Source organism: Arachis ipaensis, chromosome B5 (assembly GCF_059453495.1).
Source record: "Arachis ipaensis isolate K30076 ecotype BB chromosome B5, ASM5945349v1, whole genome shotgun sequence".
NCBI classification, from domain to species: domain Eukaryota; kingdom Viridiplantae; phylum Streptophyta; class Magnoliopsida; order Fabales; family Fabaceae; genus Arachis; species Arachis ipaensis.
In genome coordinates, this window is record NC_142440.1 from 26,704,327 (window position 1) to 26,730,534 (window position 26,208).

General features: G+C 35.7%; 1 protein-coding gene across 2 annotated transcripts; it reads left to right on the forward strand.

Moving 5' to 3' along the window:
- The first annotated feature begins 7,045 nt into the window (after positions 1 to 7,045).
- Positions 7,046 to 10,691, forward strand: LOC107643378 (uncharacterized). 2 transcript variants are annotated; one of them, XM_016347005.3, is made up of 7 exons: positions 7,046 to 7,506; positions 7,591 to 7,671; positions 7,766 to 7,945; positions 8,686 to 8,856; positions 9,089 to 9,304; positions 9,381 to 9,469; positions 9,766 to 10,691. In XM_016347005.3, the coding sequence occupies exons 1-7, from the start codon at positions 7,419 to 7,421 to the stop codon at positions 10,435 to 10,437; spliced, it is 1,497 nt and encodes a 498-aa protein (XP_016202491.1). In that variant the 5' UTR covers positions 7,046 to 7,418; the 3' UTR covers positions 10,438 to 10,691. The 2 variants fall into 2 exon arrangements, with proteins under 2 accessions (XP_016202491.1, XP_016202492.1); XM_016347006.3 differs by having other exon boundaries at positions 7,200 to 7,506; positions 9,772 to 10,691.
- Positions 10,692 to 26,208: the final 15,517 nt, after the last annotated feature.

Below are 26,208 nucleotides of genomic sequence, written 5' to 3' on the forward strand. Positions count from 1 at the left end.
TAGTAAGTCATACAAAAGACATCTCATAACTATAACACTTAAAGCATAAAAAATATCTATATACAAATTAAGACATACCACTTACACACAAACTAAAGCAACAACTCGCTTATAATTCACCAAATCAATAATTATCTTCAAACACATGGTTAGGTAACAAAATTTCATATCTTTGATTGCTGCTAAATAGAAAAAAAAAGCAATAATGAAATTAGAAGGTGAAGTACGAGAAAAACTTATATTAAATTTAAACTAAATAGCATAATTGATTACCAAAATTTAGGAAGAAGTTTTTGTGGGACAACTGCGGCTATCATTTGTAGGCCTTGCAAAGTCGTTTTTCACTTCCCTTAGTATTTGAAGCATCAGGCGGAAGAATTTCACTATACCTTATTTCACTTATGTAATAATAATAATAATAATAATAATAATAATAATAATAATAATAATAATAATAATAATAATAATAATAATAATAATGAATTATCAAATAACTATACCTTGTTTCACTTATATAAAGAAATTTCAGATTTAAAAATTAGAATAGCTCACAAGACGTACGTTTATGCTTTTTTCATCTATTAAAAAAAAAAAGTATACAATGTCAATAGAAAAATGTAAAATAATTGATTATGTATGTGATTTTACTGTGATTAAGTTAGAAGAAAATTGGAAGAGAAAATGACAAAAAAATTATGGACGAATTAAGATTGAGATTAATGGTGGAGTTGAGGTTGTTCTCGGAAGAAATAGAAATCAAAAGACAATAGAATTAGTGCTCAATTCATGTCTCTTCGTATACAAATAATGCCGTTTACTTTCTACTGGGGTTGCCTGGATATTTTTTCTTTTTATTATTATTTTAAAGTATTAATATAATTTATTGTTAGATTAAGAAATCAAAATTATTATTTCAGATTATATAATTTGTAGAATTTATTTAATTTCATTTATTAAATTATAGTTTATATATAGGTATATATTTTATATTTTATATTTTTTATTATTTTATTTCATAACTCATATATTGAATTATATTTTAAATAATATAATTAAAAATATTTAAAATCATAAAAATATTTTAAAATTAATTACTCTCTCTCTAATTTTAAAGATATTAATGAATAATGACCCATTCTCTCTAATTTTAAATACATTAATTACACACATTTTTTCTGTAAATTTTATAGTTTAATCCTAGTTATTTATTTAGATATAATAATTATAATTAAATCCTCTAATTTCTCATACAAGAATACCTTTTTCACTAAATAATAATAATAATAATAATAATAATAATAATAATAATAATAATAATAATAATAATAATAATAATAATAATAATAATAATAATAATAATATTTATAAAATTGGATATAGGGATTAACCTGTTTATTGGCTACCAAAATTGATCTATCTACTTCGTTCATTGTACGTAGACATTTAACGATTACGATTTTAGATCAGTATTTAATATAAATAACTAATAAAAAAATTGACTAGAGACTATATTAACTAACATAAATAAATGTTGAGGATGTAATTGTGAATTAAAATTTTTTGAGAATTAAAGAGCCTGCTGTTAAAAATTTTAGAAATTGATTAATAGTTCTACTATCTTAATTTAAGGATGATTAAATTTTTATTTTACTAATTTTTTCAGTTTAAAAGAGTTTGATCCAAAAATTTAAACAACCATCACAATATATAAACAAATAGTGTTCGATAAAAAAAGTTACCACTTGAAATTTAAAAAACATATTTGTGAATTATATTATGCATTTTTTCTTAAAAAACATTTTATAAACATCAAAAATCAATTTTTATATTTTTATATGTGTTATTTGTATAGTTACTAACTGAAGCATTTAGGGATGACAAAGCGAGCCGTCCCGCCCGTCTAGGCCCACGCCATAAATGGGGCGGGTTGGCCCACCCCACCAACTAAAATGGGTTTAAAATGCTAGTCTATCCTGCTTTATAGCAGATTGGCGGGTTGGCGGGTTAGCTCACTTGACCTTTTTTTTAAATAAAATTCATTAAAATTAATAAAAAAATTTAAAAATACAAATAAAAAATAGTCAAGTTATAATATGATTTTTCAATAAAATTGTTCAAAATAATATTTGTCAATAGAACCATCTTTATTTTAAAAAATAAGTCACATAATTTGAACATATATACGAAATTGTAAAATAAAATAAATAAAGTTAATAACTAAAAGAAGAACAAAAACAAAAAATGAAAAAAAGTATTTAAAAATTATATAATTATTAATTTTGTACATAATTACTCTTTTATTTAATAAAAAAATAAAAGCCTTTGGCCTGGCGGACTGATCCGCCCCACCCCGCCAAAACTCGCAATTTTGACGGTGCGGATTTGACGAATTTTTTATTTGGCGGGTTTCAAATCCTACCCCGACCCGCCTTTTTAGCGACTTTAGCGGATCGGTTCGACGGATTTTACCTGTTTTGTCACCCTTATTTTATATAATATTCTAGCAAAGCAATCAAACCACTAAAATAATTAAATACGTTATAACAAAATAATCAAAATTTTTTTTTAATAGAATAGCAAAATATTTTTATAGTAACATAAATACATAATCAAGCTTTAGAATATAAAAAATAAGTCACCGATATTTTTTCATATTTTTATTAATACTTTTATTATAGATATAAATCTATTTTGATTATTCTATTTATAAATTTTGATTATAAGTGTAAAGCAATTTTGATTATATTATATCGTTTGTAAAGTGTTATTATTACAAAAATAACTATGGTATGGTTGATTATTAGTGTTGATGCAGTATAATTGATTTTTGTTTTCTTCATTAATTTTTCATCATGATCTATCAAAATGATGGGCCCATGACATGAAGGAGAAGCTGTCCTTGCTAAGAAGATCGGAAGGAATGGAGTGTGTTGGAAAAGAAATAGAAAAATTGGCCACCATTGCCTTATTGCTCCCTCACAATTTGTATTCTTCTTTTGTGATGCATGTTTCGTGTATATTATTATATTATATTATACAAAATGTACATTCTGATTTCTGTTATAAATAGTGCCACTCAATAATTATATAAGCCTCTCAATTGGGTGCAAGAACTTGCAATATATATAATGCAATGCAACAATCTCATCACGTGGCATGCCACCATTGCCAGCTTTGCTTCTTCTGTTGAATACAGATAGACAAGAGCTGCCATTATCATTGGTTGATGCAGCTTGGTCATGGAAAATAATCATCATCATCATCCATTCGATTCTGACTACTTCACCTATATATGTGTCCAAATACCACTAATTAAGTTGCATTGCTTAATTATAAAAATTGGAGTTCTTTATTAAAAATTTGAATGTTATAAATTAAAAGTAATACTCTAAGTCGATTGTTAAAATAAAATTAGTCATACGTTAGTTCTCAATAAATTTTAATTATTAAATTAATTTTAAACTTTTTGTTCTACTTGATAAATTAGTCTTCATATCAAATTGTTCGTCTACGTATTAATATGAGAATCTGTTATTTGTTTTATTAAATAACAAGAATAAATTTGTCTAATTTTTTATCAAAATTTAATATAAAAATTAATATATCTAATAAAATAAAAAGATTAAAAACTGATTTGGTGATTAAAATTTTTAAAAAATTAAATTGTCCAACTAAAAGTTTTTTGGAGATTGAGAGATACTACTCATTAAACAATATTCCCTTGTAGATCTTTAGTTATATCAAATTAAATCAATTAATTATATTATCTGTAGTAAAAAATGTTATATGTATATCAAAAGTCAGTCGTCAAATTAAACACTATATATATATTATTTAAAATATTTTTAATGTATATTTTATATTTTAATATGCATTTTATATAAATAACTAATGTAGTAACTAATTTTTAATATATATATAACATGGTTGATGTTTAATTAACTTTGGTTTGGGGGTAATAAAAATAAAGTTGCATTGCGTTGCTTATTATATTGCACCCATGTTGAGATATGGAAATAGAAGGGGAATTTTGAAAGCATAATAAGAAATGATTAATTTCTACAATTAATCATAATACTAATCATTCCTTGGGCTATAGACTTTTTTTTTTTTTTTACCACTACTAGTCAAAACTAAAATCAGAAGAAGTAATGAGGGAAAAGGACTTAAGCTCATTCACTCATGAATGCTGCTGCATGCTATAGTATGGACCACAAAGCAAATATATATCATTCATTTACTCAACTGGTTATAATAGAAGCCACCACTTCAATTCATTTCTATAGTATGTCAGGAGATGAAAGAGGGTGAAAACATGAGAGAAAGATACTCAAGCTTGTGATACCATATGCAAGATTATGTAGTGTGTTACACATACATGAGAGTTTGTAAGAGTGATTTTAACTAGAGACTAGACACAAAAGCAGAAGCCACTATTCATATATGTAGTAGGAAGATTGAACTTTTGGGTAATTTGTCTCAAAGTAGTGTTGGAGTAAGGTGAGATTCGTTTTTTACTTTTAAATTTTACAAATGAATTTTAGATACCATAAAAGAGATCTATGTAGTAATTAAAAGTGAAAAGAGACTAAGCATTATGAAATCTCTTCAACTTGAATTTATTAATACGTCATATTAGTTAAGTTCATAAATGAATGTTATATTCTAAATAAACTCTTAGTCTTGGTTTTTTAATAGTATCATCAATTTTATTAAATTTTTATCTTATCTTTATTTATTATTTTATTTTTATTTGTTTTTATTTTATTCTTATTTGTTTTTATTTTTTGTAGACAATACTATATATATATATATATATATATATATATATATATATATATATATATATATATATAATTTTTCAATCAATCGATCGATCAAGAAATATAAAGTACAATATTCTTCATCCTTTTTTTTCCATTCTTTCAAAAATTTATTAATTTTATTATCTCATTTGTAGAAATTAATTCTTTTATCATTATAGTTAATATATAAATTTTCAAGATCTTTCTCTTTAGAAATAAGTTTGAAGCAAAAAAAAAAAAAAGAAGTAAAGTATATCTGAATTAAAAAGTAGAAGATGAATAAAGAAGCAAAAGAGTTTGACAGTTCTTTTTTCTTTCTTCAGAAAGAATGTTGAGTAAAATAAAATTGAGAGAGTATAATTAAAAATGAGTAGAATTCGCGTCTCAAAAATATTTTAAAAGTAAAGAGAAGGTCTATGCGAACGAACTCCATTAACATTTGCTCTTCCTGAAAAAGATGTCATGATCAATATCCTCTTAGCTCAAACACGTTATTTTTTAGGGCATAATTAGACCATAAAATACTTAATCAAAATCATATTCTTTTAAATTCGGGTAGAATTTAGTATAAATTCAAACAGATATACGATGAACACAAAGTAAAATATCCACCCTAAAGTATATTATTATTATTATTTTTCTAATCTTTACACTTTCTTGGACAACTATTTACATGATCGTCAGGGTCTAAAATTACTATCCCATATTATAGCTTATTGGAAGTCTCGACTCCCTTTAAGATCAATCTTTTTGGACCCAAATTAATTATTATTTGATATAACTATTTTCTCTTTTATACAATTTTTTAAATGGTTATTGACTTAAAATTATTAGGAAAGAAAAAATTTGCTTTCTCTGTGTAAATATCATATTTGTTTTTAAAGAAAATTTTTAATTTTCTTATGAAAGTCTTGTAATGTATTATTATAGCCAAAATTTATTATAAATGAAAAAATGCAACATAGTGAATTGAAACTCCTTTGTGATTTGGAAATTTTTGGTAAATTATAATCTAGAATTTACATTGGTAATAGCAAAGACTAGATGTTCTTCTATTATTGGATCTAGTTAAGAAATATAAATATAAATATTAAATAATCACTTTACAAGAGTTTTATGTTATCGTATGCGATTGTTACCATTTTTATTAATACATAATACAATCTATGAAGTTAAATTAGACACAATTACTTGAAAATAATACAGGTCAAATATTTTATTCTTTTGAAAAAGAATAAATAGATAAATAAAATTCGCACTATTTATATGTCTGAATCAGCCAATTTTAAATAAATCTGGTCATACAATTTTCCATCAAATTTTGCATACATGGTGTACACATACAATTTTTATCTTTTATTTTTCAAAGTTTGTTAAACTCAGTTATGTAAATAACACTTTGTACTAATAAATAAATAAACTAAAAGGTTTTGTTAAACATTTATTAAAGTTTTTAAAAATGTTTGATTTTCTTATTTGTTTAAGTAAAAAAAGGAGGACATTCATGAGCAAATTAAACCTCTTATATAAGTCACCAAAAAAAAAAAAAAAACCTCTTATATAAGACCATACTCAATTTCCACTATGAGAAAAACAAAAAACTCCTCCTACAATAAGTAAGAAATCAGAACATAATAACAGTTAATTTAATTCCTAAATTTTATGCTAATTTAACCTATACAAATACGATTATTAAAATTGCATCTTACTCATAAGTATTCTAAAGATATTATAAAAAAAATTGATAAAATATTATACATTTTAAAATTTTTAATACAATAAAAGTTTGTTTGGACACTATTTTTGAAAAAGATCATTTTTTAAAAGATCTTTTACAAAAATAAAAATAATTTTATGTTTGGATATTTTATATAAATAAATTTTTTTATCTATTAATTATGTTTAAGTAAAATAAGATAAAAGTATTTTTTTATTTATTTATTATGTGAAAAATATCTTTTTTAAAAAAAAATCTTTTAAAAAAAAATATAAATTATAGTTTCTCAAAAAAATATTTTTCTTTTAATTTTTTCTAGTATTTTTATTTTATTATTATAAATTTGTCAAACACTAAAAAATAAAATTTTTTTCAATAAAAAAATATTTTTTTATCGATTTAATAACATCCAAACAAACACTAAATAAATTTATAATATACCAATAAATTATAATTCAAATAATATAATCTTTTCATACACACTTAAAAATTCCGAATTTAAATCTCACTTCTAACTTAAAAAAAATGCTAAGTGTAAGAAACAAAGACACAATTAACGAGTCTCTCTCTCTCACTTTCCCACAATAATCTGAGAGTGGCCCACTTTCTTTTCCGCATTCTTTTTCTTGTCTCTTTTGCCTTTTTTACCTTCCCTTTATTTTTCTCTCTTCACTCTCCACTCTCACACTCTTCACACTCAAATCCACTCCTTCACACTTTCTCCTAAAAACTTCATATCAGATATAAAGAAAAGGGACATACTTCTTTCTTTCACCTTCAAGCTACATAAATTAGGTTTTTTTTTTTTATTTTTTTTTGCTTCCCGATTTCTCATAGCTTGCATTTCCAACTCCATAATCCCCCATTGTAGGAACTTCATTCCACACCAGGATCAAATGGGTAAGCTCCATTTGGTGCTGTTGTTCACTTTGTTGCTTCTTCTTTGTGGTGCCTCAGCTGCACCATTCACTACTTCACCTGCAAGTAAGTACTCTCCAACTTTTGTACCCACTTCCATCTTTGATCCTATGTTTTGATTCTCACCTCAAAGTTTGAACCTTTTTGCAGAGATTGTAAATGGGTTTCTCTCAAATGCCGTGCCAGCTTTCACCAAATGGGTCTGGTCTCTCAAAGCAACAACCAAAACAGGTTTGGATCTATGCCATTGCTCCTTGCATTTATATATTTATTCATTGGGACTTAGGATTGGAATGCTGATTTGTTGAGTGCTGATTTTGGTTAGGGGTTTCTGGGAAGAAGTCTATGATGAAGTTTGAGAGTGGCTACACTGTGGAAACTGTGTTTGATGGAAGCAAGCTTGGGATTGAGCCTTATGCGGTTGAGGTGTTGCCTAATGGGGAACTTCTGATCCTTGATTCGGCTAATAGTAACGTTTATAGGATTTCATCCTCGCTTTCTTTGTGTAAGTGATCCAATGTGGTAGCTTATGATCTCAGTCATTGGCTAAACTTCACTCAGTTTCTTTATTGGTTTTTATTTATTTGTAAAATCAGCATCATATATAAGAGATTTGGTTATAGGTTTGATCATGTCATGAAGAATTGCAATTTTACTAAAAAATATTACTTGATTTTTGACGTTTTGATCCCTTCACTTTGTCACAAGGACAAATGTGTAAATTGAGTTGCACTTTTTCGGAGTTAGGGAATTATGAGTTATCTCAGTTTTGTGTTTGTTTTAGGCGGTACACTGAATTTCTTAAGAGTGTGAAGTTGTCAAGTTTTTCTTTCTTATCTCACCGAAGCATTCTGCATAGTATTTCTTAAAAACGGCTTACTACAATGTTGTTTAGACCAGTTGAGGTTCATTATGGGAGACTGCATACGGTTTTCATGTAAGATGTAATCCTTGTTGCTAAATCCAACATCTGAAATTGCTGCCACCATTCTAATTGTTTTTTTTATTTTTATTTTTTTTTTATTTTGATAGATTGTCCACCCATAGAATAGCAAGAATGTTTAGATGGTAACTGCCACATCTTATTCCCTGTTATCTCTGGTCAATCTCTTATATTTTAGGATCAGAAGTGATCGATTTATGCAATGTGCATAACTAATCAATGTGCTATTTGAATCTGTCTGTGTGCGCATATTTCTATATTTCCTTCATTTAGTGGATAACATTTGCATTGCAATTATGCAGATAGCAGACCGAAGCTGGTGGCAGGATCTGCTGAGGGATATTCTGGACATGTTGACGGGAAGCTTAGGGAGGCAAGGATGAACCACCCGAAGGGGATAACATTTGATGACCGTGGAAATATCTACATTGCAGATACTATGAATATGGCAATTAGGAAAATTAGTGACTCAGGTAGACGTCATGTTAGCTATAGTCATGTTTAGGTCCTCTATCCCTGCCGTGTATTTTTTTCATTTGAATCTATATATGGGACACCTAAATGATAAGATATAAAACTTTCCCTTTAGCATTCTTGATAACTTACAAGTCCTCTGTTTGTATATACATATGTGGTTGCATTGTAGCCTATAGGCCATGTAATGTTTGATAACTTTTTTTTATTGAATTATGATTTTTGTTTCAGGCGTTACAACGATTGCCGGCGGAGGAAAATGGAGTCGTGGAGGGGGCCATGTTGATGGACCAAGTGAGGAAGCTAAATTTTCTAATGACTTTGATGTGGTTTATGTTGGAAGTAGTTGCTCCCTACTTGTCATAGACAGAGGAAACCAAGCCATCAGGGAGATCCAACTGCACTTTGATGACTGTGCTTATCAATATGGAAGTGGATTTCCTCTCGGTAAGCTAAATGAACCTGGCATATTTCTTTGAACTTTATTAGTTACAAATTAAAAGCGACGGCCTTTGATTTGCAGGAATTGCAATGCTTGTTGGGGCTGGCTTCTTTGGTTATATGTTGGCGCTGTTGCAGTGCAGACTTAGCACAATTGTAGCATCTCAGGATGTGAGTTCTTACTGCTTAGCCTTGTCCTCTGCTTTCTTGTTGTATCATATATGGGTACAGACATATATTTTAATTGGTCATAAATAAATACCATTGTGCATTGAGAAAATTTCTTCATTCTTGCAATTTCTCTTTTCCTCTCTCTCAAATTCAATACTGTTTTCATGATATGATTATTATGATATAGTTGACACAGTTATTCTGAAAAGGAGGAAGTATTATCTATGGTCTATGTCACATATATCTGATGATATTTTGAAACTTTAAAACAAAATTAAACTTCTTTGCTTTTGTAGGATCAGGGTCAAGCAATTTCGGGTATCTCACCAACTCCATATCAGAAGCCACTGAAATATGTGAGGCCTCCATTAATTCCATCAGAAGATGAGCCTGAAAAGCAAGAAGAAGGTTTCTTTGGATCCACTGGGAAGCTTCTTTCCAACGCCGGAGCATCTGTGGTGGAACTATTGGGAGGGTTATTCCCCGGTTTGAGGAAAAAGCCACAGATGTATGAATTTCAAAGCCAACAACAGCTGTTCCAGCAACCTCAAAAGCAAGTAAATGCTTGGCCAGTTCAAGAAAGCTTTGTGATTCCCAAAGAAGACGAGCCCCCTTCTATCGATACACGAGCTCCAACCCCTCGAAAAACATATCCTTTCATGTTGGTGGATGCAGAGAAAATGCAACAACTAAGGCAAAGTAGAGTGTTCTACAGCGGATGGGATGGTGATCTTCAACAGCAACCAAAAAACCATCATCATCGCCACCAGTCTCATTCGTCGATCCCTCGCACCTATTACGAGCAAAGCCACGAGGAAACCAACGAGATACTATTCGGCGCGGTGCAGGAGCATAGTGTGAAGCAGGAATCTGTGGTCATCAAGCCTGTGAACTATGGTGACTCGGTCTATGATCATCACAACATTAGGCCTAGAATAAGTCCCATGGGATATATCCACAAGTATTGAGTATATATTAATCAGGAATATTAGGTATAATGAATCAATCCCCAATCAAGCTTTGATTATAGAGGGATGGTGAAATCAAAGTACAGGAAATATAATGATTTCTTTGAAACTATGGAATCATGTATAGTAAGAACTAAGGACTAAGGAGAATATGAATTGTGTATTCAGTTTTGTCAAATTGTAGGTCACTCTAGTGTGCAAACAGATTGCTCATCACTTGATTTTGAGAGTAAGACCAAGAAATTTTGGCATGCTATTTGCTCTTCCGATGATATATAATTGTATTATATAATTTTTCACCTTTCAAATCAGTGGTTTCATAGTTCCAATATTATCTCTTAGCAGCTCCCTTAGAGGGTGGAACCATCGTACCAACATCTTCACTCTAATCATGCTAAGATATCAACTATAAAGACGAAATAAATTTATTCACCAAAAATGAAAGTATGAAACCTTCCACAAACCTATTCGAATCTCAAAAATAGATTCAAAATTGGTAAATTATAGGGTAAAGTGAGCACGGGCATTCTTCCTCTCTTTGTCACATTGTCAAAAACTGAGTTGATTCATATAGAAAAAGCATCATTTTCCAGAAACAAAAAAAAAAAAAAATCACAGGACGCAAACCTTATTATTGGAATGTTCCAAAAATTGATACTAAGTTGCTGAAGAAAAGTTGCTGAGCAAGTGAATAATATTATAATTTTAATATCATGAATAATTGAGACTTACAAAAACACCTTTAGAGATGAAATCATAGTTGTCACAATCGAAGTGATGATGGAACCGGTCAAACTACTAGTTTACTAGATTATTGGTTTAGTCAAATGGATAATTAGTTGAACTGTTTAAATCAAAATTAATAAATATAATTTAATTTGTATATATATTAAAAAAAAAAAACAAATGTAACGAAAAACGGAAAAACAGTTTGGCCTAGTGGCAGCAGTCCGCTGACATCGCGGGTTGCCTTGCCATTCAACTTCTATTCGCACTGATTCTGATCGGTTCAATCCAATTTTTTTTTTTTTAAACGGTCAAAATGCTGAATCGGAATAGTTTAGAATCTGGTTCACCAGTTTTTCGATGAACCTATCGTTCCAATTCAGTTTTAACAACTATGGATGAAATATTATTGAGTTAAAGATTTGGGGACGACTCACACGGATTATCAAACGTCTGTTTGCGAGGACGATGTCTAATAACTAATAAGGTAACACACATGTTATTTATTTGGGTTAAAAACATTAATTGAACTACATATTTGGTTTTTGGACAAATAGAATGATGGGCTAATTTATACTTTCAAACTAATACTTTGGGCTACTTGTACTTGGTTTTTCTTTTTTAAATTGGACATTTTTTAGTTAAATGATTGTAATTCAAATAACTAAAATATGATAATAAGCTTTAAAATTATTTTAAGAGTAGAAAAATTAGTATTTATGTGCACGCTATATTAATTTATACAATTATTCCAATAAATTATCCTCATTTTGTTATATCTAATATTCACGTAATAATTTAAAATTATACTTCCTATTTTCATATATTAGTATTTATGTGCACGCTATATAAATTTATTCAATTATTTTAGACCTTTTTTTTTCGCTTAAATCTATTTTAAGGTTGGGTGTCAAGTACTGATCGGATACATACTTAACCCTTTTTTTTGTTTTTAATTTCTTATAGTGTCATTAATAATTGTTAATTAATTTAATGATAAATATGTGAGAATAGCAAAGCACAATCACACATCTCTCTCTCTCTCTCTCTCTCTCTCTCTCTCTATATATATATATATATATATATATATATATATATAGAAAATGATAACTTTTCAATTCGCAGACATTTAAGTCCCTGAGGATTTAAAAATACATTTAAGTCTTTAACCTTTTCAAAATCTGGACATATCGATCCCTAAGTCTAATTTGTCTAATTTTAAAAATCTTCTTACGTGTGTATCCATATCAACCAGGTCAGTACAACAAGAATCACATTTGATTTTTTTGTTAGGTCTGACAGACCCAAGTGAACATAAGGAATCAATATGTCTAGGTTTTAAAAAAACCAGAGACTTAAATGTATTTTCAAATTCTCGAGGACTTAAATGTCTGCGAATCAAAAAGTAAAGGATCTATTTGTCCTTTCCTATATATATATATATATATATATATATATATATATATATATATATATATATCATTCTTCTCATCTCTATTTCTTATTTTTAAAGTTTTTTTTCTTAACAAAATGACAGCTAAACACGTTAATATTGTTGTTTATCCTAATGCAACAATCAAATATAACGATGATGGTGTATCTTTTGAATGCAATGAACGAGTTATAATACAAACATGGTAGTTACAGTTTTTGATTGAGCTGAAAAATTAATTATGGTAAACATGGATTTATTAGGGAGAAAACTATAGTTCTGAAAATCGAATCAGACCGACCAATTCAATTGGGTTAACCAGAAATCGATCACCAAGCCGGTCCGGGTAGACCTATAAAGTGCCTGACAAAAAACTAGTTACAGAACTGGTCGAACCGACAGTTAACCGGTGAACCGACAGAATCGTCCGAATTTTTGGAGGATTTTCGGTTCAAAAATAAACCCTCCAAAACGGCATCGTTTTGTCCTAAAAAGGGGGGGGGGGGGAAGAACGGCAAAATTGAAGCGACAAGTGAAAGCCTTAAATCAAATCCCATTCATGTTTCCAGTTTCATCCTCGTAATTCATCTCTTCTCCTCTCTTCTCTGAAACTGAACCAATCGCGCAGCGACAGTTTTGACCACCGCAGCCCTCACCGCGTCGTTTTCATTGCCGAGCTCGCGTTCTCTGTGTTCGCCGGTGTCACGTCCTCTGTCGTTGCTGTTGCTCGCCTTCCTCCTCGCCGCCGGTAAGTAATATTCTGTTCGCAGTTTCACACTTCGCAGCCATCTCCTCGGCGTCTGCTTGCTGGTTTAGGGTTTAGCAATTGATTTTGATAATACTTGTTATTTGTTAGTAATTGATTTACTGATTAGCTGGATTTTTTGAGGTTATTGTTTGCTGGTTTAGTAATTGTTTTCTGAGGTTATTAATTTATTTGTTATTTCTATTCATAATTTTGTTGCTGAGGTCATTGTTTGCTGGTTTAGTAATTGTTTGCTGAGGTTATTGATTTATTTGTTATTTCTGTTCATAATTTTGGTTATTTTTAGTTATGAACTTTGATGTTTGAAGTTGTTTGCGAACTTTTAATATTAAATTATGGATAATTCATTATGTGAAATTGTGAAATTTTGAATTTTATTAAGTTAGAAATGATTGCATTTATATATTTAAAATTATATATAGGTTTTTTAATAATTTTATTTAATATTTAATTAAACTGGTCGAACCTCGGTTGAACTCCGATGGAACCAGTGAACCATTGTACCACTGACCTTACCAGTTTATTGACTGGTCCGGTTCTATATATAGAATATTATTCTAAATTTTCAGTTTATTGGATGGACTGATGTAGACAACAAACATTTGATTACATTAAATATATATTTAAATACATTAAATATACATTTAAATGAAATATGCATTAAATATTCTAAACTAAATATTAAATATAATAATATATAAATAAGATTATTTAGTAAGATAAATATAGTAAGATAAATATGAAATATAAAAATAAATATGGAAATAATATATATTAAGATATAAGGGTATATAGAATAATATAAATAGAACTAAAAAAAAAGTGTTTTTATTAAATTAAGACAACCTTGGAGAAAACACACAAGGAAAATAGGATATCAATTTCTATTTATCAATCAAAGTCAAAGAGTGCGTTATAAAGTATTCTAACTTAAAGTATATGGGAAGATTGTGGCACAACAAGTAATAGAGCTTTACATCGAGGTCGTGAACATAGGTGAAAGTTCTTCATCTTCATGTTTAGGCATGTCGAGTTCTACGCCGGGAGTGAGCCACAGCCGAGAACAGACATTGGGGTGCCAAGCGAAGTGTCATTTGAACCATCGGATGCTGAATTTTCAAAAGACTCGGAGATAGATAAGGACTGGATTGAAACTGGTTCGGAGAATGGTAGTGATGATGAGATCGAGTCCGTTCTAGAAACACAAGAATCAAGATTTACAAAATCACGATTTATTCTCCTACCACCACCTCATCTTCCCCTTTGCTTGCAAGTTCCAAGCCATTATTCTATGTTGGACCTTGATGTTATGAAGGTCGATACGATGCCTTTTGGCCGTGGAGTTACGACTCGGGCACATATTCTATAACAGAGAGTCGATACACCTAGCCATAAAGAATTACAGCATTCAGAGAAGTGTTGTATCGGGTAATCGAGTTGATCGGATAAAGTACCGCTATCGTTGCAACCATTATGCAGCTGGTGGTAGATGGAGCATTCGAGTTGCTTATTGATAGAACCTTAGATTTTAGGAGGTTCGCATGTACGAGGCAAAGCATACATGTTTGGCCACAACCATGTCACAAGATCATGCGCAACTAGATAGCAAGCTGATCTGCAAGGTTATATTTATACTAATTTAGAAAAAAAAATTGTCAAATATTTAATTTTCATAACTAAAAAAACTAAAAAAAAAAAAAATTAAGCACTACTAACTTTCCTGTTCAGATGGTTCGCAATGTGTCTGTCTTCATTTAGCCGATTAATGTTATTGCGTGACATTTTTCTCCTCCTCTCTTTTTCTCCTTTCTTCCTCTCCTCTCTTCCTTCGAATCTCTCCCTCTCCTACACTCTAATATTTCCAATGAAATGAAGTGTCAAATACGCTGGTTGGGGCGCATTATTTATTGCCGTCACTATCGCGATTTCGCTGACATCGAACGTGCAATTGCGCGATTACAAATCTTCTTGGATTTTGCTGGTAGTGATTGCGAAATTTATGTAAAATTTAATTTCGCTTTCTTTGTCAATGAAATAGTACTTAAATGCATAAAATGGTAAAAATTTAATTGAGTAAATAATTAATTTATTTCATTTAAACAAAAAATTCCTTTTTATGGCCGCCCTGCCATATATTTGATCATTTATTATTTTCTAAATTCTCTTAAATCTCTTTTTAGGTTTAACTTTTTGCTATCATGAACAAGACAATTTTAGATGTTACTTGTATGAAATTAAAGCAAAAGATATATTTAAAAAAAGTAGGAAAATCATGGATCTTGACAACTTAGTAAAGATAATAATCCTTATATATTGTGCATGAAAAATTAGAGATCAAGGGACAGTGGAACAAGAGTCCACATATATGATTGGAATGCATGTGTGAAGAACTTCTTGTGTGGTGTTTTTAGATAATACAATGAGTTTTATATGTATTTTTAGTAGTGTATTTAAGATGAGTTTTGCCGCGTATTGTTTTCAAATATTTGAATAATTATTGTTTGATATTAAAATAAAGGTTAAGTATGATTTTAGTCCTTATGGTTTAGGTCGAAAATTTTATTCATCTTCAACCTTTTTTACATTTAAATTCATCCCTAAAGTTCAACTTAATTTTAAAATCATATTTTTCACCTAACTCTTAAAATTTTGGACTAAATTATCCCTAATAAAAAATTATAAAATTAAAAAAATAAAGAACAGAGCACTAGAGAGAGAGAGAGAGAGGGAGAGGGAGAAAGAGAGTATTCCTGCTTTCTATGCGCGAGAGATTAAGGGGAAGAGGAAGTTGGCGACGATGCCGGCGAGTGAGATGTGGCACGCCGCCGTCCGTAACATTCTTACTACAAGAATATCACGCTTTCGGTTACGCCACTCTGATAGCGATGATATTATGAGCATTTACATATATATAATAATAAAGTAAGAGTCTTTACTTGAAATCCTTATAAACTTTTCTTTAAAAACCAAAATTTATTTTTTCCTTATTATTCATACAAACACGCATACATATATATAATACACAATATATTACATTCACAAGAATAACTTTACAAATATATACATATACATATATAATTGCAAATCATATCCCTCTGTACAAAAATTTATAACAAAAATAAAGGCGAGGGAAAACATCTAAAATAGATAAACAAATTCAAATCCACAATTAAAATAATATATGTCCAAAAGCTTAGTAATCTCTTCATTGACTTCCTCATTCGTTTCCTGAAAAATACAAGACTGTAGGAGGTGAAAACCTAACCAAACAATTCTCCGTAGGAGAAGAGAATGACACAAAAATAATAAAAACACATGCACCTGGTCAACTAACCTCTCAAGAAAGTTTAATTTTATTTTCAAATCATATTCAATTAGCTGTATACAATTGCTTTATCTTCCTCTAAAAAAAACAAATTAAATGGTATATAAAAACATTTTCAAATCATCTTCGCTTATATATATAATTTCAGACACAAGTGTTTCTTAGTCAAGTGTGATTCGAGAAAGTAACTGCATCTTAAAAATCTTTTCTTTAAGGTTTAAAGACTTATCTAGGGGTTTTCTACCCGACAAGCTTTTCTCACTCATTCTTATTCATCCAACACATAAACCAGAGTTTCAGGAGAAAACTGGAGTCAATCCGCCTCAACCTCCATAACCTCCGTACACTAGCAAACACAAGCAAATCAAATAATTCAATCACACAAAAGCAAACACATATAAAGTATTTATCACATAACACATAATTAGATAAATTATATAAACACAACACAACAACAAATGCACACCCAAAAAAATCAAACAAATGTACATGATGCATGCCCGTCCTACTGGCTATGAGCTCACATGTCGGTTATTATGCCAAACCCGATACAAATTCGGTTGGTAACTCCCAAATCAGTCTCTGGTGCGCATCCCCAAGAGAAATCAAACCATGGTACCATTATCTCAACGGAGAGTGCTGTCTTACCTTCTCCTGGAGGTTAAACCGTGCTAAAACAATGGAAAGTGCTGTCTCACATCAACAGAGGGTGCTGTCTCACCTTTCATCCGAGAGAATATGGGTAGGATAAAACCACCATCCCACATCACACCGCTACCACGAACAAGCGAGATAGAATCACCGTCCTTACCTGGTATAGGTGTGAATCAATATACAAGCGAGACGAAACCCATTACCTTGCCATGTAGGCAAGACAAACTTTCAAACTTCCCAATCAATAATCATCATCAATCAAAACCATAATAATCAAATTCATCATAATCCTCATCACCCAAAACCATCATCATCATCATCATCATCAAATTTATCATTAACATAATCATAATTATCAATGACATAATCATCATCCTCAATCATAATCTCTTACACATATCTTAACTTAATCAAGTTCTCATCTTAAGTCTCATATTAATCTCACTTCTCATCAATGAACTAATAGCAAACATAATTCTCAACATATTCATCAATCATTCAATGCCAATTTCTACTCCTCACACTTTAACATCCACCGGGTCAGATTTAGACCGTTACATACGGCTTGCGGATATGAGGCGTCTAACATAATATCCTATACTCGAGATCAAGATTGCAAATAACTTACTCATACACATAATCATTTGGGATCAATCTCAAGTTAACTCAAACACATCATCGATAATCAACTTTGTTATATCTTTCCTTAATGAGTCAGTTTATAGACTAACAAGACAAACTTTCGTAATTCTCAATTTCAATTTAGAGTAAAATTAAAATTCCTTAACTCTTATCTCATTATCCTTGGAAATCACAACTTAATAACATATTCCGCAATTATCTCTTTTCCTTTAACTCTATTATTCAGCTCTATTAACACTATCTCATATTCACACTTCCTAAACTCAAACCTGTTGGTTGATAAAATAATTTACCTTTTAAATCTTTTACTAATTAATCACTTGTTTACTCCTTTCGTTATTAATTAAAAATCAAATGAGTTAAATCACAATCGATTTCACAAATTAACAAAACCATAAAAACTCCAAGTTTTCTTAACCAAGTCATCAAAATAACTTCAACCCCATGTTGAGTTTATTTCAACTATCCATGTTTTCAAATCATTAGAAATCCCCCAAAACTTAACTCTTTTATTATAATTTATCAAATAAGACTCATTTTGTTTAACCAAGTTCCCAAAGCTAGTTTCAACTTTTTTTTTTAAGTTTGAAACATTATGAAAAGACTCAAAATTCATTTCATTTTTACCAATCAAGTTAAAATATTTTAAATTCACTAAAACTTCTCAGAACATAAACCTTTAATTAAAATTTACCAAATAAAACTTCAAAACAAAGTCTTTAGTTTTTTATAAAAATAGCACTAGTTTTTACTATTCTTATTATTCAATATCTGCCCAAACTCCTGTGAAAATTTTGGTAAAATCTCTCCTACAATTCAGACTTTGCCACCTTTCAAGGTCCTATCCAATCCAACATCTCTCTTTCTCAACCTTTCTAATGCCCAACAATTTCTCAACATAAGTATTCTTAACTTGTTATTTTTACTTGTCTTTAAGTTATTAAATTTTCACACATTAGATCAGAAAACAAGTTATCCTTGTCCTAATCCACCCACCAAGAGGCTTCAAGCATTGTTACTAACTAATTTTATTATTAGAGGTATTATTCTCTTTTTAATAATTAATCAACTTCAACTCAATCATTCAAAATAAGCTTCAATATTCAAAATCAAATTAATCAAGTCTTTAATAAAGATAATCAAGCCATCAAACGTAAATTAGCTCAGATGCACGCATTTACTAAAATTTTAAAGCTTGCCAAATTTGTATCACAACAAACAACCCCTACCTTGATTAGTCGAAACCCAACAGCACAACAACAACAGCGGTAGTTCTAGCAGTTTTGAAAACTCTCCGCAACAGCAATGGCCACAAACGCAGCTTGAGGTCATAGTAATTCAACCCTGAGAAATTAACGTTCTAAAATCCTCAACAAACTATAGCAGAATACTAACAGCGAGGGTTTCGGGACAAGAAAACTTATTGTAACAAAGAAGAAACGACATAACAGAGCAGTAGCTCCAGCGGTGGTTCTGGCGATGTCAGCGCCATTTCTCGGCCACCAGGCACGACGGCGAGGTCTGAACAGAATTAGAAGAAGCGGCGACTGTAACACCCCGTTAGCCTAAGCCTTACCTCGCACAGTAAAGCGAAGGATAACAAGGTGTCACGATAGTTCTAAGGCTCATATAATATATATATATATATATATATATATATATATATATATATATATAAAGAAATAGTAATACTAAAAGCCCGATGAAGGAATAAAGCTCAAAGTCGCATAAAGCGGAATTACAATACACGAAGCGTTCACACACGAAAACTAAAATTCTTAGGCACGGACAGAACAAGACATATATATATATATATATGTTACGACCCAGGATTCCCGCGGGTCAACCCAACCCAAGCTCCACCCGGCCCGACTACGTGCCTCTCGACCGACCCGGACACGCGTCCCGTACGTTTCTCCTGCAGCTACGGGACAGCGTCCTTGAGAATATGGGCCTGCCCTCCAGAGGGGCCCATTACTGACATGTATATAAGGGGAAGACTGGCTCTTCCCCCAAGGTACGTCACATCCCTACACCACCCTCATTCCGCCTGCACATATTCTGACAAGAGCGTCGGAGTGTCTTTACAGGTGGCACCTCTCCCCTTTTCTCACACGAAGTGCTCGGGACCTCGCACTTCCCAGACTGGAAGACTGTGACCAGACGAGCCCCTTTCCTTCACCCCAGATCCTGACTCGACCGAACATTGGCGTCGTCTGTGGGGATCGTCCATGGACTTCGTGCTAGTCCAAACTGGGACAGGCTGCGAGGCCGCGCCCCCTGTGCTTGGAGGAGGCGCCGTTCCGACGGAAACTCGACAACAACAGAGGTCGCCTCCAAGGGACACGACGCAAACTCACGAAAGACGCCCCTTCAGAGGGACCGGCGACAACCACGCCAAGATAATGCAAGAGCTACGCCATAGGATGCAAGACTTGGAACGCAGGCTAGCGGAAAGAGAACACGACCAGCGCACCCCGGAGCAGAGCCCCACCCGCTCCCGTTCAAGGAGCCGCTCGAGGCGCACACCCAGCCCCCAATACGAGTCGGAGAGCACAGGAGGGCGGAGGCGGGCCAGAAGAAAAAGTCGGGACCCCATCATCTACACCCGACAAGAGAGGCGTCGTGCGTCGAACGGGGGCGAAGAGGACGCCCGTCGGGAGAGCGACGAACCGAGAAGAACTACCCGGGTACCCGTCATAATAGGAGCGACCCCCTTCCACCGTTTCGTACTCGAGGTCCGGCTGCCGAAACACTTTGACAAGCCAACGAACATGAAGTACGATGGAACACAAGATCCCCTGGAACACTTAACGGCTTTCGAGGCCAGGATGAACCTAGAAGGGGTGGGAGACGAGGTCAGATGTCGGGCCTTCCCGGTCACCTTGGCGGGCCCAGCGATACGGTGGTTCAACAACCTCCCGTAGGGCTCGGTGACCCAATTCTCCGACATCAGCCACGCCTTCTTGGCTCAATTCACGACCAGGATTGTCAAAGCCAAACATCTAATCAATTTGCTAGGAGTGACACAAAGACCCGGGGAGCCGACTAGGAAGTACCTGGACCATTTCAATGACAAGTGCTTGGAAATCGACGGTCTGACAGACTCGGTGGCAAGTCTGTGTTTGACGAATGGGCTCTCGAATGAAGACTTCAGGAAGCACCTCACCACGAAGCCCGTTTGGACAATGCAAGAGATCCAGTGCGTGGCCAAAGAGTACATCAATGACGAAGAAGTCAGCCGGGTCGTGGCCGCCAATAAACGACAGCCCGCTTACAACCAAGGCCGGCACTATGAAGGCAGAGAAAGACCCAAGGAACACGCCAGGGACGGCGGTCCGAGTAAAGCACCCAAACCGTTCCCCCGAGTTGGGAAGTTCACCAACTATACCCCCCTCACGGCATCAATCACCGAAGTTTACCAACAGATAGCGGAAAAGGGGATACTGTCGAAGCCCCGACCTCTGAAGGACAGGACGGGAGGAAACAAGAACCTCTACTGTGAGTATCACAAGGGTTATGGGCACAAGACCCAGGACTGCTTTGACCTAAAAGACGCCCTGGAACAAGCTATCAGGGATAGGAAACTTGCCGACTTCTCCCACCTTATAAGGGAGCCAAGGAGACGCAACCGGGACCACGATAGCGAAGACAGATCCCGGTCAACAAGACGACGATAGGAACCAGAGGGTGACGACCACGGCCTCACGGTGGTAAACGTGGTAATGGCCAGGAACACCGCCCCAAGGTCAAGGTCGGCATGGAAAAAAGACACCAAGGTCCTAGCGGTCTCCACCTCGTCTGTTAGGGGTTTACGAGGCCTCCCACCCATCTCCTTCGGACCAGAGGACCAATGGTTTGACGAGACGCCAGAAAGTCCGCCCATGGTCATCACGGCCAGGGTCGGAACGGGCCTCGTCAAGCGAATCCTAGTAGATACGGGGGCAGACTCAAACATCATGTTTCGAAACGTTTTCAATGCCCTGTGACTAAGAGACGCCGACCTGACGACCCACCAGCACGGTGTGGTAGGGTTGGGAGACAATTTCATTAAGCCGGATGGAATCATCTCACTCCCGATCTCCATGGGACAGGGGCAGAAGCGACGAACAGTCATGGCGGACTTTGTAATATTACGAGATTCCACGGCTTATAACATCATCTTGTGAAGAAAAACCATCAACGACCTGGGGGCGGCTATTAGTACAAAGCTACTGGTGATGAAGTTTATCACCGATGACGGATCCGTTGGATCCATCAAAGGCGACTTGGAAACGGCGGTCGCTTGCGACCACACCAGCCTTTCTCTCAGGAAAAAGTCCAAAGAAGCATCTGGGGTCTTCCTTGCCGACCTGGACGCCAGGATAGACGACAAACCCAGACCAGAGCCAGAAGGAGACTTGGAGAAGTTCAAGGTCGGCGAGGAGGACGATAAATTCACATTCATAAACAGAAACCTCCCCCATGAGATGAAGGAACCTTTGATGGAAATGATCAGGGCTAATGCCGACCTCTTTTCCTGGACGCCTGCCGATATGCCCGGGATAGACCCCCAGCTCGTATCGCATCATCTGGCTGTCAAGGCGGGAACCAAGCCAGTGGCCCAGAGGAGGAGAAAGATGTCGCAGGAAAGGGCAGAAGAGGTAGCCAGGCAGACGGCCAGCCTCCTCGAAGCAGGGTTCATCCGGGAAATGGACTACTCGACTTGGTTGTCGAACGTGGTCCTGGTTAAAAAACAGAATGGGAGATGGAGAATGTGCGTAGACTACTCTGACCTCAACAAGGCGTGCCCCAAGGACTGCTACCCCTTGCCTAACATTGACGCACTCGTCGACGCAGCGGCGGGGTACCGGTATCTGAGCTTCATGGATGCCTACTCAGGATATAATCAGATACCGATGCACCGACCCGACGAGGAGAAAACGGCGTTTATAACGCCAGGGGGAATCTATTGTTACAGGGTAATGCCTTTTGGTTTGAAAAATGCTGGGGCCACGTACCAAAGGCTAATGAATAAGATATTCAGTGAACTCATAGGAAAAACAGTAGAAGTCTACGTGGATGACATACTCGCGAAGACCGCGCGACCCGACGACCCCCTGAGCGACCTTGATGGTGTTTTTTCGTCACTAAGGCAGCACGGCATGAGGCTTAATCCGCTCAAATGCGCGTTTGCCATGGAGGCCGGGAAGTTCCTGGGATTCATGATCACTCAAAGAGGAGTGGAAGCCAACCCCGAGAAGTGCCAAGCAGTTATCCAGATGAAGAGCCCGGGTTGTATCAAGGACGTCCAACGACTTGCCGGGAGGCTAACGGCTTTATCCCGATTCCTCGGGGCGTCGGCAGCAAGAGCCCTACCTTTCTTCAATCTAATGAGAAAGGGAATGACGTTTGAATGGACCCCAGCGTGCGAAGAAGCATTCAACCACTTCAAGGAGATCTTAGTGGCACCACCAGTTCTCGGGAAACCCCGGGCCGGAGAACCACTCTATCTCTACCTATCAGTAACTGAGGAAGCGCTTGCCGCAGTGCTCGTTAGGGAAGAGGGGAAGACCCAACAACCCGTTTACTTCGTGAGCAGGGTCCTCCAAGGACCAGAGCTGAGGTACAGCAAGCTGGAAAAACTGGCGCTGGGCCTCCTAATCTCCTCCCGAAGGCTAAGACAATACTTCCAGAGCCATCGTATAGTCGTGAGGACGGATCAGGCAATTCGCCAAGTACTGCAAAAACCTGACTTGGCTGGTAGGATGATGACTTGGGCCATCGAGCTCTCCCAATATGACCTACAGTATGAACCCCGACACGCAATCAAAGCCCAGGCAATGGCAGACTTTCTGGTTGAGGTGACGGGAGACCCTCCAGAGGAAACGGGCACACGATGGAGGCTCCACGTCGACGGGGCCTCCAACCAAATGTCTGGGGGAGCAGGGGTAATCTTAGAAAGCCCAGCAGGGGTCATCTATGAGCAATCGACTAGGTTCGAGTTCCCAGTGTCGAACAACCAAGCAGAATATGAGGCTCTCTTGGGCGGACTAATACTAGCTCGGGAAGTCGGGGCGACAAAGGTCGAAGTATGCAGCGACTCACAAGTTGTCACCTCGCAGGTAAACGGAAGCTACCAGGCCCGGGACCCCCTCCTACAAAGATACTTGGAAAAGGTTAAAGAAATAACAAGTCAGTTCCAAGAAGTCACCGTCCAACACGTCCCAAGAGAAAGGAACACACGTGCGGACCTCCTGTCCAAGCTGGCGAGCACAAAACCAGGGTCGGGTAACCGGTCCCTCATCCAAGGCTTGGTGAAGGAACCAACGATCGCCCTCCATTTGATGAAGTCAAGCCCCTCATGGCTAGACCCCATCACCAACTTCCTGGAACTCGGCAAGTTGCCTGAAGATGAGAAAGCGGCCAAAGTTTTAAGAAGGGAGGCGGCTAGATACGCAATCATACAGGGACAACTATTCAAAAAGGGACTCAGCCAGCCCCTATTGAAATGCTTGCACCCCGACCAAACGGACTACGTGCTTAGAGAAGTCCATGAGGGGTGTTGCGGGCACCACATCGGGGGCAAAGCCCTAGCAAGGAAGCTCATCCGAGCCGGGTACTATTGGCCAACAATGATGAAAGACTCAAGGGAATTTGTCAAAAGGTGCATAAAGTGTCAACAAAACGCCAACTTCCACAAGGCACCGGCCTCCGAGTTAAGCTCTCTGACAACTACTCGACCTTTCGCACAATGGGGAGTTGACCTCCTGGGGCCTTTCCCGATCGGCCCAGGACAAGTCAAATACCTCATTGTCGCCATTGACTACTACACCAAATGGGTGGAGGCTGAACCGCTGGCTATGATATCGTCCTCCAACTGCCGGAAGTTCATGTGGAGGCAGGTGATAACCCGTTTCGGTATCCCGGAGGTCGTTATCTCAGATAATGGGACCCAATTCACAGACAAGAAGTTCATGGAGTTCCTCTCAGGCCTAGGGATAAAACAGAGGTTCTCCTCAGTAGAACATCCCCAAACAAACGGGCAGGTAGAAGCTGCAAACAAAGTCATCCTTCTTGGTCTAAAGAAGTGCCTAGACAATAAGAAAGGAACATGGGCTGACGAACTCGCCTCCGTCCTATGGTTCTATCGGACAACCGAGCAAAGCGCCACGGGGGAAACTCCTTTTCGCCTAACATACGGGGTCGATGCAGTGATACCCGTCGAAATCGGCGAACCGAGCCCCCGACTACTACTCGCGGGCATGAGCGAAGCGGTCGAAAGGACCTGGTCGAGGAAACAAGGGAGATGGCTCACTTATCAGAAACAGCGTTGAAACAAAGAATTGCCCTGCGCTACAACGCTAAAGTCCTCAAACGAGATTTCGAGGAAAGGGACCTCGTCCTGCGACGCAACGACGTCGGCGTACCGACCCCAGGGGAAGGCAAGCTGGCGGTGAACTGGGAAGGTCCCTACAGGGTAAGGGAGGTACTCAGCAAAGGTGCTTACAAGCTCGAAAGACTCGATGGCAAGGAAGTACCCAGAACATGGAATGCGAGTAGCCTAAGAAGGTTCTACTCATGACCAGACGACTCGCCGACCTGAGAACCCAAACGGATAGTAAATACTTGCTTTGTTCGCATGACAATCTACCTTTTTATTTTATCAAATACTCGCCATATTGAGTAAATTACTTAGCTAACGATTAACTCATACTTGTCAAAAATTTTCTTACTTGTCCACCACTTTCTTACGTGCGCTGCGCACGAGCGCACCTTAAAACGGCAGACCGGGACTGATCACCCCGGGGGCCATCTTCCTTACGGCCAAAACCAACTACGACGACAACACGACCACGGTGACCCAAGCCATAACAAACATAAAACGGAAAACGGGCGCGAGCCCACCCCGAGAGAAATAACGACAACAAATATAGTAAACGGCAACCCGGCCAAACGACTGAATAAGTATAACTTATAAAGAGTCAAAACAAAAAACGAGCAACAAGTTGTTCAGCAAATGCGTTACAAAATATCCCAAGTTACAAGATCTCACTTCCTCGGCATGTCAACAATCTTTCCATCCTGGATAGTCTTGAAAACGCCAATTGACGACGTGTCGAAATCAGGAGCTGCGATCTTTAGCTGAGCCTTCAAGGCATCTTCGGTCATCGAGATGGCATTCTTCCCTTGCTCCTTGGTCACTTTGAGCTTCTTCTTAAGATCTGCGGCTACGGCTTTAGCGGT